The following is a 24,785-nucleotide window of genomic DNA, read 5'->3' as shown; positions in this document are numbered from 1 at the left end:
TTTATTTTTCTGGCACAGACACACAGCAGAGAGAGGACAGGGAGATTGATGGGAGAAGAGATGTAAATGAGACTAAGCAATGTTACAAGCCAAACTCCAACCAGAATCTCCCATTCAAGCATCATGGTGCAATGTGTTGGAGTACATGCAGTAACCACTGAGCCATGGCTGCAACAAGATCTTTTGATAATCACTGCAAGTTTCAGTAGGAATATCTGCCTAAAATCAGGGTGTGTGATGAACAGGAAAAGACAAGACTCACCGGATACAAGCCACTGTCCGCTGGGAGAAACGCTGATGCTTCTGACCAGACTGGAGTGTCCGCGGTACACCTGTCAGACACAAACACCACAGACGTCACACATAGCAGAGAAGGAAAGCAGACAGAGCGAGATCATTCAAGGACACATTCAGGACTCTATTATTTCACATTAGTCCATTACCACCAAACATATTTGGGTGATTTATTAATTTTTTTTTCTTCTATAATCCATTCCAAAAGAATGACAGACAAACCCTGTTTCATGTCTGCAGTTTTACAGCCACGGCTGTCTGAAAACGCTACAGTTTCAACAACAAAAATATTCGTCTTCTGATCTTTTTCACCCACGCGGTACAGTAAGTAATACGGTTTCCTGTCTCAATAAAATCAAAGCTCACTGTCCTGCCATTATAAAGTCTAGTCCAGAAATATCATGAGTTTCTGATCTACAAGCTGTTCCTCTGGCTGTCATCATCAGAATTAGGCTGTAACAACTGATCCCAGCTCAAGACTGACGTACCAGAGACTGTGTGGTTGGGAAGGGCTGCAGGTCTTTGGGTTTTGGAAGTTTGGGAATCAGGTCTTCTGGGTTCACATTCACCTGGACAGAGAAATAAAAACAGGTTGGTATTGTTGTTAAAACAAACACAAAAAAAAAATACATTTAATGTTTGTGATTCAAGAAATAATGAAGAGCAGTGCTCAGTTTGATCATTTCAATGTCACTGGATTGGGAAATGGTAAGCTGTCATATTATTGGTAAATATTTTTAAAACTTATGTAATAAAAAAAAACTGTAAAAAAGTGTAATTAATTTACATTTTTGCATTTAGCAGACATTAATGTACATGAATTACACCAAGAGCTTGATTAGAAGACTAAAGAAATAAAGAAGTGCATTTCTCACATAAAATTACAAAACTTTTTATGATTGTGAAATTGATTATAGAAATTATGAAACTGGACAATATTAAGAACAGAATAGAGTTACACATTTATTTTATTTCTTTAAAATTTTAAGCAAATGTTTTAAGTATAAATTAATGTATCATGCCATAATACTTCTTTACAATATCTATAAACAATTATTTTTTTAAGATAACATATCTATAAAACTATACTACTGTTTAAATGTTTGGGGTCCATAAGAAGTATATATATTTATATATATTTCTTTCCCCCAGATAATCTACAACTCAATTCATAAATCTGAAGAAAAAAAAAACATCTGATTTAAATTATCATGAATGAATACAGATTATTTATTGTTTATAAAAATACAAAACTTTTTTTAATGCAATTTCTTAAATATAAATTATATTGATCATGCCATAATACTTCTTTATATTATTTATAAAAAATAAAATTTATAGGTAACTTAAAAATATATAAAATCTACACTACTATTTAAATGTTTGGGGTCCATTAGATTTTTTGTTTTTGAAAGTGCATTTATTTGATCAAAAATAAGAACTAAAATAACTTTATTTAACTCTATTTGAATATAAATGTATTTTATTCCTGTGATGGAAAGCTGAATAAAAGTATTAATATAAAAAAAAATAAATAAATAAAAAAAACCCTGCTTTTGAATGGTAGCACATGTACTTTATATGTTTATGTTTTTTAAATTTATTTTTATGGTTAATAATTCTTCTTCAGAGATGAATGATCATGACTGAATAATTTTTTTTTTTTTTTTTTTTTTTGTGGTGATTTCATCATTCATAATTAAACGTTTTGTGACATGAATAGTTCTGAAAAGGAACAAATAGGGACCGTAGAGTTTATTTGTACGGGACAGGATGACAGGATCTCACCCTCATCTTGCGCTGACGGGGACACAGGTACAGGTCGAGGCATCGCTCGAAGCGCTCGTGAATGAAGCGTGAGTATGCGGGAACGGCCCGCAGGCAGGCGAACTTCTGTGGCAGGAAACTCAACTTCCTGTCCTCGGGGTCCTGCTGCTCCCATGCCAGTCTCTGAACAAAACACACAGAACAAACGTTATGATAGCTTCGACAAAAGCCGGACTAAAGAACAGGTGCAGTCAAAATTGGGGTCAAAATTTGGTTGCATATAAAGATTAACTTGCAGAGGGGATGCACGTGTTCCCACGGAGTTAAGTATAGCATGTAAAACATACGCAAATGACTTGCAGGCAAATTGTACAGGCCTAATGGAGCTGGAGGTGCAGGTGTGAAATGATCTGGGCATTTAGCCAGTGACATTTTAAAGGAAGAGTTCACTCAAAATGATTCTGTCTTTATTTACACTCATGTTGACCCAAACCTGTATGTATGCTAACAAGCTGGGGTGCGTTTCCCAAAAGCATCGTTAGCCAACTATGGTCACAAGTTCCATTGAATTCTATTGGTAACGACGGAACTTGCGATGATGGTTAGCTTTGAGAAACTCACCTCTGCTCTTTTCCGGTTCATAGTGAAGAAGCTCAACATAAAAGTATGACTTATTCCAAATCTCCTGAAGTCATGAAAGTTTGTGTGAAGAGAAGACTGAAAGTTAAGTCTTTATTCATTTATTATCTTCTCTTTAAGTGCTTAATAAGAGACGTTTTCCTCCAGTGCTTAATTTACTTTTGATGGTTATATATTTATATGCAAACATTACAAAGTATTTCCATTTTGCATAAAGATCTGTCCTGAAAGCAAGTGAGTCTCAGTTAAACGTCTCAGACTTCATAAAGCAAGTTTATGCACATAAAACAGATACTGATTATTTTACAGATAGAGTAGTATTTTAATTAATTAATAAATATTACTATTAATTTTATTGATTTAAAAATATTAATATTAAATATTAATATTACTTATAAAATTATACATATAAATTTGACATGATTTTTAAAAATATTTTTTATCTATAAATATATTAAATCAAACTACTAAAACAAAAAATTACTAAAACTGAGCCTAAAAAAGATGGGGAAAAAATAAAGTCAGTGTAAATTTAATAATATTTTAATAAACTAATGAATAACTTAATTTCAAAAATATTTTAACTGTAAAATGTAAAAATGTATGCAATATAAAAGTGTTTTTATTTATTTAGTTTTTTTTTTTAAATATATATTTTTAATTAAAAATGTGTTCTTGTATGGCACATTTTGGTTCTAAATTGAACATATTTAAATGAAATCCTACATGTAATGCAAGTAAAATAATATTATATATACTATAAGGATTCCGGAAGAGAAATGCTGAATAAAGTCGTAGTTTTTGTTATTTTTGGACCAAAATGTATTTTTGGTGCTTCAAAATGTCACGGATGTACTAATCGCCAAAAACAACCACAGCGACAGATGAAAGGATTCAATGGAATCAGTTCAATGGAAAGGATTCCGGAGGAGAATACAATGCTGAATAAAGTCGTAGTTTTTGTTATTTTTGGACCAAAATGTATTTTTGATGCTTCAACAAACTTCTAACTAACCCACTGATGTCACATGGACTACTTTGATGATGTTTTTATTACCTTTCTGGACATGGACAGTATACCGTACATACATTTTCAATGGAGGGACAGAAAGCTCTCAGACTAAATCCAAAATATCTTCAACTGTCTTACGGGTTTGGAACGACATGAGGGTGAGTCACTAATGACATAATTTTCATTTTTGGGTGAACTAACCATTTAATGTAATTAAAAAGAATAGATTTATCGATTATAAAATTACTTGCACCAGGTTTAATGTCATTGGACAACTTTTATGGGATGTTTTTTGAACAGCTGCTGTGTGAAAAAGCACTGTGCACAACAGATGTGTCATATTTAGGTGTAGGATTGCTCAAAAACAAACCTCTTCCTCCGACAGCAGGTATTCAGGAGGAGGGTTGTATGACTCCTCGTGCCCAGGAAGTCTCATCTTGGGCGCTGGGATGTGCATTTTGTGGCGTCCCAGGATGCTGTTGGGGTCCTCCTTGGCCCACAGGTCGTAGTACTGCGGGGTGGTTTCCTTGGGTCTGCGTGGCTTGATCCAACCCATCTTAATGGCATGAACCAACTTCCCGACCTAATAGAGAGAGAGAGAGATGGATGCAGTGACGGTACAGTAGAGAGAAAACACACACACAGTAACACATCATTGTGGTTATTGAGAGCACATGTGTATGATCATTACTCAAAACACTCATTGCACACGTCGCCGGTTTACAGCAGGAAACGCATTACATATAGTGACCGGAATCAGCCGGAATATCTAAAGAGGGAATCTTATTTTAACCGAAACGTTTGCAGGTTTGATTTCTTTCAGCGTTCAATTTCAGATCCCCATTATGCCGGCGTTTCAGACCTCTTTCCACTTTAAAAACTATGTGGGAATCATTATTCGTAACGCAGCACAGCTGGGAGCAGTTAGGAGACGAAACATGACTATTCTCATGCCGTTTCCCTTTCACAGTAAATATACGCTTTCACCATAAACGCAAAACGTGAGGTGTGACAACGACAGTCAAACTTGCCTTCTCTTTCTCGATAAGTGAAGGAATAAAGCTTCGTTTGTCCTGAGGCCTGTTGGTGACGGGGTGAATCATCACTTCGTTGGAGAAGAAGTCGACTGCAGGCTAGAAAAAAAACACAACAAAGAATCAGAAAGAGGAAAGCATTAAGTCAAAGTAAAAAAAAACATCCATATTATCCTAAGGGTGTTTAAAAGGAGTGGTAACAAATGTTTTACACATAAAAAGAGGAAATTAAAAGTAATTTAAAAAAGAAACACAGATGGAGCACAAGAACTCGTCCTGCGCAAACTGCTCCTTTACACACTAAAGCACAGCACAATAAACCCCCTCAGAACACTTACGTTTTCTTTGGTCTTTAGACTTTTTGACATTTATATAAATATAAGGATGCACAGAGCAATTTCTATGTGTATATGCATATCCAAATATATACACACATATGGAACAGTCATGGTCTAATGTTTAGTGTCTCAAACTGGTAACCCGAAGGTTGAGGGTTTGATTCTCAATACCGACAGGAAATGACTGCGATGCCCTTGAGTAAGGCACCTAACCCCCAATCGCTCCTACAGCAAAAATGGCTGCCCACCGCTCCGGGTGTGTGTGTACACAGATTCATTATGGTAAAAAAATAAATCACTAAAATTATTAACACATTTAATGCACTTGCCCCGCCCCAGACCTACATAGGTCATTGGACATTTCATACAGTTGATTGATGAATATGGTGCAGGGCAACAGCTGGAGCCTATAGAAAGCAGTAATAAGAGTTTTTGACTCATATTCACATCACAGGATATAGTTAAGCTATTTCACACGAGTAACGAGCACAATATCACATGAGTGCTGAATAGCACAACTGCAAATGTGATACTGTTTTTATACAACAGCTCAATAAATAAGAAGTAAATATTGTGTTATTTTAGACACAATATTGTCTGTTTTGATCAATTTTGCCAATGAACACAACAACATTTCATTTCCGAATCTGTGTTTTGAACGAATCGGGTGAACTAATGATTCAATAAACCACTGATAAAGAGAACCATTTATTTCACTGCTGAATGAATCAGCCATTTGAATGAATCCAATGAATAAATGAATGAATGAATGACTCAATGACTTAAAACATTTACCGCCACCTACTGGCAGTTTTACTTTATTCATGCAAAAATGAAAATTCAGTCATCACTTACTCAACCTCAATTTCCAAAAGTTTGTGAGTAATATATTTTATGTTGAATCAAATAAAAACATTACTTTCTGAAGTTACTTTTTGTAATTTCTATTTGATGCTTTACACAACAATGATTTCAAATGATCTTTTGGGGGTAATTTCTTAAAGGTGCCATCGAATTGAAAATTGAATTTACGTCGGCATAGTTGAATAACCAGAGTTCAGTACATGGAAATGACATACAGTGATTCTCAACCTCCATTGTTTCCTCCTTCTTATATAAATCTCATTTGTTTAAAAGACCTCCGAAGAACAGGCGAATCTCAACATAACACCGACTGTGACACAACAGTCGGGATCATTAATATGTATGACCCCAATATTTGCATATGCCAGCCCATGTTCAAGGCATTAGATAAGCCAGTATTAATGTCTGGATCTGTGCACAGCTGAATCATCAGACTAGGTAAGCAAGCAAGAACAATAGTGAAAAATGGCAGATGGAGCAATAATAACTGACATGATCCATGATATCATGATATTTTTAGTGATATTTGTAAATTGTCTTTCTAAATGTTTTGTTAGCATGTTGCTAATGTACTGTTAAATGTGATTAAAGTTACCATCGTTTCTTACTTTATTCACGGAGACAAGAGCCGTCGCTATTTTCATTATTAAACACTTGCAGTCTGTATAATTCATAAACACAACTTCATTCTTTATAAATCTCTCCAACAGTGTGTAATGTTAGCTTTAGCCACAGAGCATACTATCAAACTCATTCAGAATCAAATGTAAACATCCAAATAAATACCTTACTTGCGCGATTAGATATGCTGCATGACGAACACTTTGTAAAGATCCATTTTGAGGGTTATATTAGCTGTGTGAACTTTGTTTATGCAGTGATAGAGTCGAGAGCTCGGGAGGGGGCGGAGAGCGTGAGCAATTAAAGGGGCCGCAGCCTGAATTGGCTCATTTCTAATGATGCCCCAAAATAGGCAGTTAAAAAAATTAATAAAAAAAAATCTATGGGGTATTTTGAGCTGAAACTTCACAGACACATTCAGGGGACACAGACTTGAGAACGTTCGATGGCACCTTTAAGGGCACCTTCTTGATCCTCCGAGCATCACTTCAAAGCGTCATCAGCTGTGCTCGAGGGATCAAGAACATTCCAATATACAAATAACATTTTTTGTTTTCTTTCCTTGCATCCTCCCCTTACATCCTACAGTGGTGGAGCTGAGATGCGAGGAAAAGAAACGAGGATGCACAAATAAAAATTGAGAAGCACCCATGGAGTAAATTACTCTCTTTATGAATGGGCCGTTGAATCATTGGTTTACCTGATTGATTCACTCAAAACGCGGATTCATTCAGAAACGAAACCCCGCTGTGTTTTGCTCGGAGACACACAACAGTTCTGCTCTGGCTTTATAGGTAATATAAAGCCAAAGCAAAAACAGACAATATTTTGTCTAAAAAAATAACAATATATTAACTTTTTTATTGAACTGGTGTATAAAATCAATATAACATTTGCACAGTTTAACATGGCAATGTGAAAATAGGAACATCTGGCCTATCAACCAGACGCAACAAGTCCCAGTCAGATGACAGGTGGCTTTTTCACGCTCATTCTTTAAAGCCTGTCTGAGGTCGACTAACTGATCACAGACAGACCCAACTGTGGAGTGACTCACTTCCTGTTTGTGCCAGAAAAGACGGCGATGCACAATTAGCACTGATGTTTATAAAGTGAAGCCGCTAAACGACGGCCGTGACACCATCCAGACTCATTACCTCCTGTGCAGGTCAGACGGGCTGCGCTGTTTTTCTTAAGATGGCTAATTGTGCTTGTGTTAATGTTTCGTTACTTCATTTGTCGGTGGTGAGCGCAGACTCGGGTTGGGCTTCGTGTGGCTTCGTAAATGAGAGGAGTAATTCGACGAGCTTCATTTTTTCCCCATCGTGCGCTGGGGTTATTATCTAGAAGCCTGTTTTAAGAGGTTTTCACAGACCAGACTGCAGATGTTGAGGTGACAAATTCTGTTACTGTCGGATCGGTGTTGAATCCAACACCAACAGAGCGGAAAACCAGAGCAAAATACCTCGTATTCGTTGAAGTTGACGTCACCGAACTTGCCCTGCTGCAGACGGTGCACGAGGTCCACCTGCTCATCCGACAGACGGATATCAGCGCCGGTCATCTTGTCATGGACTGTACGCCTAGTAATGACAGAAGAATGAGTGAATAACCAATTACAGAGGTTGAATTACTTTAAATGAACGTTCCAGACGCTCCTCACCAGTAATCAGGATTCTCCATCTTGTCGAGAAACTCATCCAGTTCATCTTTGTTCCTGATTGGTTTAAAGATCTTCTTGCCGTCCAGGTCATATCCAATGTGGGGATAGTCCTTGTACCACTCCATAGGGATGTTGCCGACCGTGTTGCGGATATCCTGTGAATGGAAAAAGAAAGTGGTAAAGACCAAAATGGAAACTCTCTGAGTTTAGAACCACCAGATCAACACCAGAGAATATTTTGCATCACTCTAATACCTGCAGAGAAAGACTAGTTAGTATTAAAGCAAGTAAAAACTGCATCCATCTTGGTCTTGCCCATATACAGCCATTTCCTGTAAAGCTCTCGTCTACTTAAATGGAGAAAGACTAAAATCTCAAAGTGTTTGACTATCACATATCAATATTACTATATTAAATCTTGGATTGTTTTATTTAAACCTGGAGAAAAGTTTTGTGATTTTGGAGAGAGAGAGAGAAAAAAAAAAGAAGAAGAAAATTGAAACAAACAAACAAACAAAAACAAAACATATATTTATGATTATAATAATATTAATTTATTAAAATTAAATTAAAGAATATAAAATATATTAATAAAATCATATTTATATAATAGAGAAAAAACAGAAGTTGAAAAACAACAAATATTTGTGTTTGAGAAAGTACAGAATCATAAACAAATTATTATATATATATATATATATATATATATATATATATATATATATATATACACATATATATATATATATATATATATATATATATATACACACACACACACACACAAATATGTGTATATATATATATATATATATATATATATATATATATATATATATATATATATATATATATATAAAACACTATATTATAAAAATATTATATAATACTATATTATATAGCATTTAATATAATATAGTAAGACTAAAGAAAATATTTTAATGTATATAAATTTAATATAAAACTACATAAAAATATTTATTCACATTCAGAAATTCAAGCAAATATAACATATAATTGTTATATTAAACGTATATATTAAACATCATACAATATTATATAATTGTCTTCCATCCATCCATCCATCCATCCATCCATCCATCCATCCATCCATCCATCCATCCATCCATCCTAAATACTATATAATATCATATAATATATTGTGTTATTAATATTTGAAGAGAAAAGAGAAAAAAAAAGTGTTTAGGTGTCCTAGAAATAGGGCAGAAGCCAATATAAAATAACATTCAATCATTTTATGTAAAATATTAAATATAATATAATATAATATAATATAGAAAGTCAATACATTCAATTTATTACATTTAACCAAAGTCCAAACTAAGAATGAGCTCAGAATATAATTGTGTAAAGCAGCAAAGTCTAATGCAGATGAATAAGAAACAAGCAGGTAAAAGTAGAGTTTTCAATAACTTTACAATAAAGAACTGCAATATTACCATATTGGGAACCAGATATCAATACAACATTGTACCATCAATTGATTCCCACCCCTAGCAGACTTGTTTTGCTAGTCTCCTCTTACACTAACCAGTTCTGCCATTCTCTCTACCTCCTTTACTAGCAGTCACAGTCAGGGTAAAACCATGCGTCAGCAAGGCCTCAGTCCTGCAGGTGCAGAAAACCGCCCGCCCAATTTTAACTCACTCTGTATTCAAGCTCACTAACCCACCCACTTTACAGTACGCCACAAGAACGTTACGCAGATACGACTGCTAATAAACCAAACAGAGCTTTGGTCTGAAAATAGAGATTTCTTTGTCTGGGAACGACGCACACACACTCCCGCTCGCACAAACACACACTGGTAACAGCAGACAGCTGAAAGTTCTCAGAGGTTGCGAGCGCCACTTTAAAGCGAGGCCTACACCTGTGAGTGATTTCAATAAAAACACCCCTACCATATCCAATTAGGTCCGAGTGGGCAGCGCTGTCACGCTTTCACACACAGCCGACAGCAGCTGCGGAGGCCACACCCACACACCACTCATCTTCAAAGGCCCGCGTCTGATTGGCCGACATTCTAATCGTAATGTAATATAAGTGTCTACGAGACACATTCAATGTAATCTCAATGTCTGGCCGAATGAAGTGCTTGTATTGTCTGGCACGATTGACATCCTTGCCAACTCGAAGAAATCAGTGCCAAGACACAGAAAGAACGACAGAAGCAGTCTTGCAAATTTGATACTTCCTGTGTGGAGCTGTTACAGATTGTCACTAGATCTTCACACAGCTGAACAATTAGAGACCCTTAAAGTGCTTCTAGCAATAAGACAACTAGTGTTTTGGTCATTTAAACAGTAAAATCAACCAAAACCAACCAACTTTTAAAACATTTGTTTGAGCTGCCCAACTCGATAATTTATACCCAAATGTTGTAAATTAAATGCAGGAATACATGCTTGTCAGCGCAAATAAAATAGGGGACAAAAATGTGAGAACAAATATTTATAATTAATATAATAAAATATATGACATACTAATATAGTATATAAATATTAGTATACAAGCAGTATTTTTATATATCTGCTAGTATACTAATATTTATATATAAGTATTTCATATATATAAATAAATATAGAAAGAACTAAAGAAAATATAATTTCAATCAATCAATAAATCACTAAATACATACATACATATTCATGATTAGTGACCTGAAAGTAGTGCATAATTGTACAGTAGTGGCCAAAAGTGAAGTCCGGAGGGGATATTTGTTTTTAATTGCCCTAAAGTTTGAATAAACCATCAATATTTTTAATATGATGGAAGAATAAAACACTGGTATGTATTTATCTGACAAATTTTTTGACAAAAAAAGGCAAACTATAGCTACAGGTTTTATTTTACTATGCAAAAAACAAAACAAAAAAAAACAACAAAAAACAATAAAAACAGAAAAACCAAAAAGCCTTCATGAAAAAGCATATATTGACTACAGCATAATCAGTTATTAATATTTTGTTGCTTCTCTCTCAATTTTGCACGTTGCATTATCAATAATAAAACAATCGCCTCCAAGCACCACTATGGAGCACGCTTACAAAATCTTTAACTCATTTTTAATCAATAAAGGGTGGAGATGTCAATTTTCATATGCCAGACATCACTTTTGGCCACTACTGTATATTAATATAATCAATAATAAAATTTCCCACCCTACATTATTCACTATACTCTCTCTCTCTCATATATTATAATATATATAATAATATATAGAAAGTATATCCAGCAGGGAATAATGTAGGGTGGGACCTGAATGTATTAACTGTGATTTGAATTGACTGCAACATATTAGGCTGGGATATAATTATTTGTTATATTTATTTTTCCTGCATATATTGTCTCACTTAATGTCAGCAGAAAATTTATGAAAAGCATTTTATTTAAACTTTGTTAACACAGACACCTGTCACCGGACAACATCTCTGCATTGAACTTGAATTTGCATTGAACTTCTCAAGAGCTCGACTTTATGCAAATGAGCAGTGACGTGATCAAGATTTTCGACAGCTGTTCCACAATATCAGAAATCGGCTTGTCTTTGTCACAAAATGGTGGGTTAGAGTTATGAATCAGGCACAATAATTCAATAAAATGAATTTTGATTTCATGCCATCTTTGAATACTACAGATTGCAACACATTATTGAAAAAAGGAGTCAATCTGGGCTCTCTCAGTGGGACGGTCCAAAAGAACTGGACACGAAAAACATCAGAAGCCCAGCTCACCTGCTTTCAATTGAGCAGCTGAACACTGCCTTTATTAAGTGTCAGTCAGTCAGAACGCTGAAAATCTGCCCCTTACCACACGCTCTTATCAACTTCCTGTTCAGACTGCGGTGGGGATGGCGATGGGAGATCGACTGCTGATTGTGTGTGCGCTCTTGACAGGAGCTTCCAGGGAAGACGGTCAGAAACCTCGCTGCTGGCAGCCTGCACCTCTACGCCTGATATTTCCACACCACATCATTAAACTCTCAGAGACAAGTGGAAAAAATTCCCTCTTCGTAAACCACCTGAGAAATCAGACTGTCAATCCAGAAATATATGCGCAGAGCTTTAGAGGACAGTCTTCGTGACATTTATCAGCTTTGAAAAAAGTCACTGGCTGAATCTCAATTCACATACTTCACCTACGCACTGAAACTACATACTTCACTGCTGATGGGAAGTACATACTTTAGAGGAGTGAGTCCTGGGATTTAATTCTACAGCATAAAATTGCATCTTTATTTCATCAAACCCATATACATAAGTAATTGCTTCTATCTAATCATTAGCACCTGAGCTATTACCACAAACTCCATTAATACTCCACTTTTAAGGTTCATACACTTAATGTACCTCTTATGTACTTAAGGGGTTGTGGGAAATAATTCATATATAATAATATCAACATACATAAAAGCAGGCCAACAAAAAGGAGTTCTTAAGTAAAAAAAGGAAGTGCAGATTGTGATGATGTAATGTTCTACGCTTTACGACGTCTCTGCTAGGATGCCTCACCCATGAAACTGATTCTTTACAGGACAACATCAAACAGAGCAGGTCCGCCTCTCGCAGAGGTGCCCCTTGATTTCACACGTTTCACAGGCCACAGAGTGAACATGACCCCCCCAGATTTTCACGAGGGACACTCGTAAAGGGGCCTGAGAGACCCTGGAGAGCTGGAGAATTAGGCCACACCGAGAGCCACGAACCTCGCTGAGAACCAGAGCTCACTAAACCGCCTGCAATGAGAGAAATACACCAATGTTTTGTGAAGAGTTGATGTAAACCTGAATAGAACTTAATAAAACTGCTCTGCTACTAAAGCCTGATGCTGGCAACAGATCATCAAGAAACATATTGATGGCTTTTGTGCGTTTGGTGATTAAACCTGACTTTACATTTCTATTTTATACTAATCTATAAAATACAAACCATGAGAGGCAGAACAATGGTTTAGCATGTCCCTTTCCTTCACAAAGACACATTAACACAATTATTAATACAAAAATGAAAATTAATGAGACTTTAGAGCTTTGGTTTGAACGGAAGAACAAACTATATATAATAAGAAATTTCACATGAAACAACCATATGACTTCAGAATACCAGTGTTATCTTAATAATCTTAGTTGGTGTATATCTCAGCATTTACTAATACATTATTAAAATCAAAATTTGTATCTGTTAATATTAGTTAATGCACTGTGAACTAACATCAACAAAGATGTTTGTTGCCTCTTTTTGGGGGTGAGGAAAAAAACGTGCCCTTTTTGTGTGTGTCCCTTTAAATGCAAATGAGCCCCCTTTCAAGAAGAGGGCGGAGCTTCAAGAGCTCATGCTCTGACATACCGACAACAACAAAACAGGGCAATATCACGCACTGAAAATGCCAGAAACTGTCATTAGCAGTGTTCAGTTCGAACCGGAGTCGGACAATGATTCCTACAGGGCCAGAGAATACAGTATATGCTGCAAGAGATAGAACAGGTATAGTTTAGTTTAATTACAGTTATAACTTATGTTGTCATCTTGCTTTTATCCACTATTAGTACAAGCCTGTTGTAGCGGACCCTGTTGGAATGATGGCCAAAACTTTGCTGATGAGTTTTATGAAGTTTATTGTACCTCACAAGAAAGATGAAGTGTCCGTTTTCACTTCAGAAAATCACAGTAAGAGCTGAATAAAATGCAGTACAAGTGGCGGCATTAAAGTCTTATCCATAAACTCTCCCATCTCCCTTGCATTATCACCAACATACATGGCAAATTAATACATACATGTGCTTAGGTAAACTTTATATCTGTAAAATAACTCTGATGAACTGTTTTACCAGTTTTTCTTAATACTTTGAATTAAATTTTAATTTTGTATTTACCATTTTCATTTAAATTTTAGTTAAAAGCTTTAGTGTTTTGTCTTTTTTTTTTAAATAGTTTTTATTTATTTTCTATTTCAGTTTAATTTATTTAAGTACATTAATTATGGGTTTAGTTTTAGTTAACTATAGTACCTTGCAGAAGCCATGAAATATTGCAGATGAGTCATTTTTGGTGCTTTTCTTGTTCTTTTGAAGCAACAGCACATTTCCATGAACTATTCCTGTAAGAAGGCTCAGCAACAGTGAGTTTGGTGCCAGTCAGCGTGGAGACACAGGTTGCTGAGAGCTCCAGCGGTGAATGATTGAACGCGTTTGACCATTAAACGGACGACTCAAGCAGGTGGCCTGCTTTTGGAAAGGACGCTACTCTCTGCTGGGTTCCTGGGGTTCACAGGCCAAAGTGGCATCGGCCCGTCAAGACGCGTGGTAGCAGTTGCGTGACAGGTTCATCCATCAAAACAGGTCGGGAGCCCTCAAAAACCCCAATAATAACAGAGTAAAAGAGTCAGTTCTCTCCGTGATATCCGCAATCTGCTCGGCCAAAGCTGTGGGTAAAAATAAAGTTGGTGGTGCTGTCAGAAGAACTGAAGGAAAATCCGCAGGTCTGTCTTTCAGGAGTATCACTCACATTTTCCGCTCCTCAACACCGTTGACCTTTGCCTCACGGTGGCGGAATTCCTTGGCTGCGGGAACATCCTTGGAATTGCAGCATGGAATTTGCGAAAGTTGTGACTTCATCTTTTGTAATGAGGTCAAATCAAGAGATCAAATAATATGGCAAAACAAACAGTATTCAAAATGATTCTACAAGTACTGTTTGTTTAAATAAAGGAGAATGTGTATTTAAACGAGTCTGGAGTTTACCTCATGCGGGGGTAAACCAGAACAGATATGCTGTTTTAGAACCTACTCAAAAGTGATGGTGTATTTTCCAAGACTTAGCAAAACAGATCCGTGTGGTCTAAGACGGTGTGATAGTGCATAAATGTGCAGTGGAATGAATGGAAATGAGGCTGAGGCTGAAGAGTTCCTGATACTTTTTTGTTGATAGGAATAGTAAAAAGACAGGATATGGTGGGAACAAAAAGGCAAGGGGATCGGGAAGTGGAACAAAAGAGAATCATACTAGGGTCAACCAAATGAACAAAGCGATTTTTAATTATATAAATAAGTACACATCATGTTAGTGAAGAACGGCTTTGTGATCAGTAGTAAATTATGCTCCATCTGAAAGCACCTCATATGAAAAAGCAACACGCGCCAAACATTCCAAACATGAGACGCGTTTATGAACCTCTTGACCAAAAAAAAAAAAAAAAAAAACAACATTAATGTGTTTTTAGTCCAAACTCACTTCATAACATCAGTCGAGTGTTTGAAATAGCATTTTGATTAGCGTTGCTTTATAAATATACGTTATTATTATGGAAATACCCGAGAAGGCACAGATAAACCATGTATTGTAGTAGTTGTCTGCTTATTATATTCATGTTTAATCAACCTAAGCGTTTCTATCTTCTTTTTATTCAGTCACAGCTATAGTATGATGTACATAGAGGGTTTCCTTGGAATGACGTGCGTAATATATATATACAGTGGCATGAAAAAGTATGTGAACCCTTTGCAGAATCTGTAAAAATGAGAATTATTTTAATAAAATAAGAGGGATAATAAAAAATGTATGTTATTTTTTGTTTAGTACTGTCCTGAGTAAGATATTTTACATAAAAGATGTTTGCATTTAGTTCACAAGACAAAACAATAGCTGAATTTATTAAAATAACCCCATTCATAAGTATGTGAAGCATTGATTCTCAATACTGTGTGTGGTTACCTGATGATCCACGACTGTTTTTATGTTTTGTGATGGTTGTTCATGAGTCTTTTGTTTGTCCTGATCAGTTAAACTGAGCTCTGTTCTTCAGAAAAATCCTCCAGCTCCTGCAGATTCATCAGTTTTCAAGCATTTTTGCATATTTGAACCCTTTCCAGCAGTGACTGAATGATTTTGAGATCCATCTTTTCACACTGAGGACAACTGAGGGACTCAAACTCAACTATTAAAAAAGGTTCAAACATTAACTGATGCTCCAGAAGGAAACACGATGCATTAAGAGTCGGGGGTGAAAACATTTGAACAGGATGAAGATGTCACAATTTTTCTTATTTTGTTTAAAAATCATTGTTTTTCATTTAGTACTGCCCTTCGGAACCAACAGAAGATACTTGCATGTTTCCTGGCAGAAAAATTAAGTACAATTTACCTTGATATTTGAATTCAAAAGTTTTCACCCCTCAGCTCTTAATGGATCGTATTTCCTTCTGGAGCATCAGTGAATGTTTGAACCTTTTTTAATAGTTGTGTTTGAGTCTCTCAGTTGTCTTCAGTGTGAAAAGATGGATCTCAAAATCATTCAGTCACTGCTGGAGAGGGTTCAAATATGCAAAAATGCTTGAAAACTGAAGGATCTGCAGAACCTGGAGGATTTTTCTGAAGAACAGATCTCAGTTTAACTGCTCAGGACAAACAAGAGACTCATGAACAACCATCACAAAACATAAAAACAGTTGTGGATCATCAGGTAACCACACACAGTATTGAGAATCAAGGGTTCACATACTTATGAATGGGGTTATTTTAATAAATTCAGCTATTGTTTTGTCTTAGGAACTAAATACAAACATCTTTTATATAAAATATCTTACTCAGGACAGTACTAAATAAAAAATAACATGCATTTTTTATTATCCCACTTATTTTATTAAAATAATTCTCATTTTCACAGGGTTCACATACATTTTTAAGTATAATTATTATATATATATATATTTTATTATTATTTTTTTCTTCTACAAATCGTGCAGCCCTAATGTCTTCTACATTTTACCACTGTATCCCCGACAGGTTCCCAAAATATCCTGTTGGTCTTTCTGACAGGTCATTACATCATGAGGGAACCCACCACTACTTCTGCTTAAAAAAAAAAAAAAAAAAAAAAAGACTCAGTCACTTTTCACAACCTGAAGCCGTCTAGACAGAAGGAAAGAGCAGACAGCTCATTGCTACCAAATGCATCAAAGTGTTCAATGCCCATTTCCAGCAGACAGCTCCAAGCCACAGAGAATTGCTTGCTGACACAAAACAGAAATCGCCGATCTCTAACAGGAGCAAAACACACGAAATAATGACACGGAACACAGCGTCTTTCCGCAGAATGGAAATTATACGCTTGCTGAGAATGCTACGTCATCAATCGGCCACGCTGCCAAAGTGAGTCAGGCCTACGCTCGGATTGGTGTTTGAAGTCGAGCAGAATGGGCTCATGGGAGAAAGTTGCATCCTCCCAGTGTCAGTAAGAGTGATTCAGGTCAGGCTTGCGTGTGTGAGTCAGGATGAGCCGTAATCCATTGTGGCAGAAGACCGGGCTGCTTGATGAAGGTGCAGAGTCGCAGCTACAGCAACTCATTCATTTTTCTTCTCCTCTACTCTTCTTTCCGCATTTCTTCTTAGCTCAAAGCCAGAGCGCAAACCATCCCACCAGCGTGCTGTCATTTGGGAGCACTGAATGGAAGTTGTTTTTGGAGCGAGAACCGAATGCCTGGAAGTGAAGCATTCCCGCTCGGCTGCCTGACCGAATCCTGGAAGCGTGAGGGAAAAAATATATACGCATTCTCGAAAAGAGTTAAAAAAAAGAGGAGTCTGCTTTCAATCGCAATACTATGTCACACTATGTGCCCTAAAACATCTGCAGCTCATCTTTCACGCAACTGTTTGGGGCCAGTCTGGCTGGCAGAAAATCTCAAGTTATCGCCCATGTTTTAGTCCTAGGTTATAATAAATAATTGAATAAATAAAAGAGTATGTACATAAATAAATAGAAAATAAAGCATTAATAAGAGTAAGTAAATGAATCATTTAAAAAATAAAGCAAATAAAAATAATTGATTTCTTTTGACAAAAATAATACACAATTGAATGAATAAAAGAATGGGTAAAAAAAAAAAAAAAACTTCAATAAAAGCATAAAGTTAATGAATTATTAAAAAGATAAGTAAATAAATAATGAATAAAATAATATGTAAATAAAATAAATAAATCAACAGATAAATGAAAGTAAATGAAAAGTACATAAAATAAAACAAAAATGAATAATTGAATAATTTAAATAAATTAATATATAAAAAAAATCAATAGATAAGAGTTACGTAAATTACTAAATAAAGTAAATACAATAAATAAATGGATATAAAATAAAAGTAAATATAATGAATGAATAATACAAAAAAAATACATATAAATAGAATAAGAAAACAAATAAACAATGAAAATCAATCAATCAATAAGTAAATAACACTCTTAGTCTCTTTGCGCACCACAAGTGTCCCCCACAGCAGGTTTTGTAATAATAACGAATATGCTGCGGTCAGATTCCGCTGGACGATTGTCTGTAGCAGCACACTTGGCCGCCCACGAGCAGACAGATCCAGACGAGTCCATCTGCTTTATTTCGCAAACCACTTCTTTTCTTTCATGGAACTCATCTACGGAGACGCTCAGATAGGCTAAGACGGCGAAAGTCAAAACGTCATGTCGCCATCTAAAAATGTTCCTGTCGACAGACACCTAACAAACAGCACATTTACAGCACAGCGATGACTCCGAAATTACGGTGGCAGCAAGGTTTTCCCATGATGGCTAGTGAAAGTAAACAGCCAGAGTGAATCAACACGTTAAAGGGACGGTTATTAAAAACATATATATTAGATCCAGACTCTGATAATGCCTTAAACAGCTGAAGGTGGGTTTCGGATGTGGCGTATCGACTGCAGGGTTTGCGGTCAGAGTCCCTGGTCCCTGTACATGCAGAGAGGGTCTATTAGGAAAGTGTGTTTGATATTTCAGACGTTTATGGATGTGTCTGGTTGACCAGGCCGATCTCGGGTGATATAGCACCTGTACGTCTCCCACCAAAATCACGTTTGTCATGAAAGTCCGGATGGACGACGAGCCCCTTGTTTTTACTAAGAGACTGACAGACCACCAACACTAACGGACACAATCCTGAAAAACAAGGAGAAGATTTGGAAAAGCCTCAAAAGAAAAAGTATGGCTTTCTATGAGATAATTCTCAAACTTTTTACGATTTCATACCTGAGAGCAGAAATTGCAAAATTTGTTTTTAACGTGGCACTAAAGTATTGCATGATCACCACTGATGATAACAGATGAACTGTGTAATTTCTGCACCATTAGCGGCACCAAACTGCAACAATAATGACCGCTTCAAACCATTTTCTGCTATTGGGAGTCAAAAACAACAAATAGTCCTGCTCCAAATTCATGCAACTGGTGACAAAACGTAAAAATGACAGACAGCAGCATTAATGGGTTGCAATACCTTTAAAGGGGACATATCATGAAAATCTGACTTTTTCCATGTTTAAGTGCTATAATTGGGTCTCCGGTGCATCTACCAACCCAGAAAAAGAAGAAAAAGGACAACCCAGTAACTTTGTTTTGGTAAAACTTTGTCTGCAAGCATGTGACAAAACGAGCTGCTCAGATTTCACTCACCTTGTGATGTAGGAAAGGGATCTAATTATAATATTGCCGCCTCTTAATCTGTACGTTTCCATCCACGGTGCCGCCATTTTGTTTTCGCAAGCAACAACGGTGTACCAGTTCTAATGCCATGGCAAAAGTTCTGGCTAACTGTTCTGTTGTTGGCTGCACAGATGAGCACAGAACACTATTTGCCACAAAATGCCGTCATTTTACAGCAGACTGCTTTGCAAACAAGGGTCAATTCAATAGTGGATTTGCACAAAAGATTAACATGACGGCACATGCTAGTGGATGTGTTGAATCAAATCCACAGCAACTACATCAATTTATCCACTAACCATTCAGAAACGTCCAGTTTCATTCTAAAAGTTGTAACTTCTTCCTGAGTCTCTCCATCAGTGTCGACTCCGGTTTGAACAATGTAAGGCTGAACACCGTTACTGACAATCCTCATTTTGGCTCCGTGAGATTCTCCAGCTTTGTTGTTATTGCATTATTGCAACACACTTAGAGATATAAAGATGTAAAGAGTTTGGTGAGCACGTGGACACTAATCTGCTCAGGGGAATCCAATAAACAGAAATGTAAAAAGAGCATTTTACTTCTTTTATGTACAGATATGACTCTCCTTTGCAAATCAGCAGGGTCTCGGTGGTGAAACAACTGAAAACTTCTGCTGTTTGCTTTGCTCTCCAGTCTGAAAACTGATGCATTTATAACATCAATTAATCTGTAAGGTTCTCCAGGGGCAATTTAGAAAATCAAGCTTGAAATTGAAAAAGTGGCGTTTTCAAATTCAATAATGCGTTTAAGGTGCATTAAGTAACTTGATTTATGAATTCATGCTGGCACTGAATATTTTCCAGTGGCAGTGTTGATTTGACGGAGAGCGTTAAATGCAGGGAGACGCTCATTCTCGATGGGCAGGCACGGCATTGGGAAGGAGAACTGCTTAAGATCGGGATTTATGGAAGCGGTTCCACGGCTTACCCGCTCGGCACGGGCCACTGAGCGACAAGCCATTTGCAGACGGAGCAGCCTGCGTCTCTTCCCCACAAATGCAGGTTTGCATTTCCCTCTAATGGGATCATTTATAATCCCAGTAAACTCAAACTCCGCAGTGGAACGCTGCCACCTCCACACTTTCCATGAGGTCCATCCAAACAGGGCCATGCGTCTGCAGCAGGAATGCGTGCAGACGTGTTAGAGCACCGCATCCCTGTGCGCGTGAATGTGGGTGAGTGGCAGCTGCGTGCAGGCCATTAGGATGCCGCTAACATCCACCGCTAACAGCTCGCTGGAAAAATCAAAATTGGAAAATGATCATGGAATAATACCCAAACCCAAGCATCCTGCGTAAGGAATATGAGAAAGTGAGCGAGGCCCAAAGAGCTCTCCAAAAACGCAGCACTTTTCACATTTGCTGCTCACTTCATTTTGAGTTGTAAAAAGAGCATATTAAATCGTCAATAAAAGCAAGCACCCTCGAAAATAAAAACAGAAAATGATGTGGAACAACTGATGAAGTACAAACACTCATTCAAAATGAAAAATGAACTAAAAACGTGTAAAAATTCATTAGTGCACTGTACAGAGAAAGAGTCAGGGGCTTCTTTTGGTCCCAAAATCCGTAAAAGCTTGGACTGCATTCTGCTACGTTATGCCCACTTTCAACCATCCAATCAGTTTTTTTTTTTCCCCTCACTCAGAAATGGGTCAAAACATAGAATTAAGATGGGTTTCAAAGCCATTTCACATTGATTTTACTCTTGCCACTAGAATAGTCACAAATCTGGTTAAAAGCAAAATACAGCAGGTCTTGACAAATATAGCTTAGTCTAGAAACTTTGAGTCGGTGGACGTGTATAAAATGCACATGTGGATGGACTGCTCTCAATTAGGTCTTCCGGCCTTCATATTACAATGGAAGAAACAAACTCAGTCTCTGTAGTTTCGGCCTGTTTATATGCTTTACGCACTGTAAATGTACCCAAGAGAAAACACGTCATAAAAAAGAACAGGGCAGGAGCGCTTTAACAATGGAAAAGTCACAATAAGAGCAATTTCAACATTACTACAAAGGCCTCGGCTGGTCTAATTGCTTTTAGTTTTTTTTCCCTTCACATAACCCCGCCTTCTCTTTTGAATAAATTAACTGAAGTTATTGCCACAGTGACCTCAGCAGTTTCGTGAGCCGGATCACGTCTGTCTTGGATTAAGCGGCCTGTGCTGGTCTGAAAGTGATACAGGGGCTCTTTTCCAGGACGTGAACCCATCCAGACAAATCCACCCACAAGCTTACAGATCCGAGCGGACCATCGCAGTTTGGTGCACCTTGGGTGTTTAACCAAACACCAAAAACTCTGCAGCCTGAGAGGAGCGGAGCCCAGAAAGCGTTTTTCTCCAGACGGGGGGGCTGGATTAGATGTCGCAGAGCACCAGAGGAGGTCAGTGGGAGCTAATGGCAGTCAGATGGGATGCCGTTCCTCGTCTTAAAGCATGCCGGGCCCCACGTGACTGTGAGATAACGAGCGTTGTCATTCGTTACCCCAGAGGTCGATCTTTATGAGGTAGCGAGACATTCCATCTCTGCTGCGGTCTCGGTCGACCCTAATGAATGTCGTCACGTTATGACCCGGTTCCTGTAATGACTCGTCCCGGGATATACGGACTGCCATGGTGAGGTTTTCCTTTAATGACTGAAAGGTCGCAGCTGGGGTCTGGAAAAAAATATCGCTATGCCATTGCAGTTTTGACTGTGACACTAAAATACATTAATATTTCATGCAATGAGCATCTTTCTCTATTGCAAACAATGCCAAATGCACTTTTTTTCCTGCTAAATACAAGCCTAAAAACCCTTGTCATCAGGTGCAAAGCAAAAACGTGTCTTTAAAAAGATATCGCAATATGATTATATTGGCACCGCTTTACAAAATTAACACCTGAGAAATATATCTAATCATGGTATATTTCAATGATAAAACAATTTACTGAGTCAACTCACCATTCATAAACATTCACAAGTGCCTCCATGAACGATCACTTCATTTTCATATAGTTGTATTGTGTTATATTTCCAATATATCACTCACTTCACAGTTTGACTCCTAAACAAATTTCGTAGAAGCAATTTATAAATACCATGCAAATGGGTTTGAACTAAATGAATGGATTAAAAACAATGATTCATTTGCATCAGAAGCAAGCACAAGCACAACATCTGAGACTCCAAAACGTTGATGATTTCATAGTGAAGCGCTTGCTCACCTCTTAACGAAGACACAATCTTTGCAGACGTGCAACTGATACTTTTCAGTCTGGGGAGAGAATACATCTGACTAGTGACTGGTAAAGCCATTCTACTTCAAAATTGGTTTCAAGAAAGGAAAAAACATCTTTAAGGTTTTATTCCAATTGCCCTAAAAAAGAAGAGGAAAAGTCCATTCGGAACAGGATAATCGTACATGTTTCGACATGCGGAAAACATTATTTCAATACAATCGTGTTAAAAACTCAACTAGTGATTTACTGCTGCTAGTTAAACCAGGTCAAAATTCTCTTTTACAAGAATAAAATTAAAGAGTGCGCTCCCACTCAAAGGAATATAAATCCCTTCACTCGCAGCAGCCATTAACAAAACCGTTTTCATTAATGAAAACATGAAACACAAAGGCTCCATGCCCCTACAGACTGGGAACGTTTTCCATCTTAAATTTAAAGAGAAAGCAAGTTTCAGGTGTTAAGTGTTACGTTCCTGTTCTTCATGACGATGGGTTTCAAATGGCCATTCGGGGAATAAATTCTGCTTAAAATGGAAAAGTGTGTATAGTCTAGCTTGAAATGTAGGTATCACTACTATTCATAATAAATAACGCATTAATATGTCCCAAAAATGAGACCTAAAAGTACAGAAAGAGCTTTTGAGAGGATCCGCCTCTTTTGTGGTTTTGACCACGAGCAAACGCCGGAAATCAGATATCCTGTCTGGCCTTTAACTCGCATCGCTTATTAATGAGGCTGCGGTTCAAAGAGACTAAACACGAGACGGCATTAATATGGATTTACCACGTCCTCAAAACGTCTTTTTCATCATCTCCATCTCAAGCCATCATTTGCAGAGAAATGGTACGAAAGCCACATCATTACACCGCCAGACTAATGTCCGCTTGAGCTAATGTCAAAAATATGAAATCTAGAGAAAATGAACGGGGGAAAATGTCAAGCCGCCATTCATATCTTCATATTTTCCAGAGGGTAAATAGGAGTTGAAATTATAATGACATCAAGGAGTGCCCTTAAAATCCATCAAATGATTGCGTCGTACAGAAATGCATTTCATTTTTTACCTTGTGCCTCTTTTATTCACGTTAGGATGAGAAACGACCTGCGTTTCCCTACATGGACACAACTTGTCTAACTCAAGCACTTTATTTTCTTTTCTGGGAGAACTAGCACGGTGTTCTTGTGTGACTGTCCTTCAATGAAACCCATAAGGATAGTAAAATCAAGTCAATATTTGAACATTTCAATAATGTTTTGGGATTATTTTTTAATGACTACTGGCTATAAAGTAACAAAACCATATAACTTTCCTCAACATTATCCTCCAATATATCCTTTCCTCAAAAACAACATGACTAAAATCCATTTCTCAGAGGGCTTATCTTCATTTCATCATAAACTGATTACTGGTAATGTCTGAGAGAGGAACAGGTGTTACAATCTGAGTTATGGCCCCGCTGGATGATGTTATGTTGCTATTTCCCTCCCGTGACTAAACCGGTCCAGCCAGACAAAACGACAATGTGTTAAAGTGTGAAACAACCAACTCATCTTCATGGACAACACGGTCCATCAAGCTACTGGACACTCACTGACTCAGAGCGGAAATAAAAACCATGGGAGTGCACACTCACCGCAAAAGACTGGCCCTGGTATGGTCCTACTCTGACACACTGGTCCCTGTAAAACCACCACTGAGGTAAGTTGATGGCTAGAGAGTTCAAGGGGAGGAGGAAGAATCGGTAAAAGAATGACCCACACTTTATAGATCTCCAGTGGGAAGACCTAGAGTGTGAGAGTCCCTCT

General features: G+C 37.1%; 1 protein-coding gene across 1 annotated transcript in view; it reads right to left on the bottom strand.

Annotated features, from left to right (window-relative positions):
• Nucleotides 1-24,785, bottom strand: part of bop1 (BOP1 ribosomal biogenesis factor) — an 81,027-nt gene that overhangs the window by 18,991 nt on the left and 37,251 nt on the right. Inside the window, exons 4-10 of the mRNA XM_067411549.1 lie at nt 8,233-8,387; nt 8,035-8,152; nt 4,744-4,845; nt 4,083-4,295; nt 2,083-2,244; nt 783-863; nt 263-332 (exon numbers count right to left, since the gene is read on the bottom strand). Coding sequence (XP_067267650.1) covers nt 263-332; nt 783-863; nt 2,083-2,244; nt 4,083-4,295; nt 4,744-4,845; nt 8,035-8,152; nt 8,233-8,387 — 901 coding nt within the window. The remainder of the gene's footprint in view (nt 1-262; nt 333-782; nt 864-2,082; nt 2,245-4,082; nt 4,296-4,743; nt 4,846-8,034; nt 8,153-8,232; nt 8,388-24,785) is intronic.

The sequence above is a fragment of the Chanodichthys erythropterus genome, chromosome 15 (assembly GCF_024489055.1).
Source record: "Chanodichthys erythropterus isolate Z2021 chromosome 15, ASM2448905v1, whole genome shotgun sequence".
Classification (NCBI taxonomy): domain Eukaryota; kingdom Metazoa; phylum Chordata; class Actinopteri; order Cypriniformes; family Xenocyprididae; genus Chanodichthys; species Chanodichthys erythropterus.
Note: the sequence above shows the minus strand (reverse complement) of the source record. Positions and strands in the feature narration are given on the sequence as shown.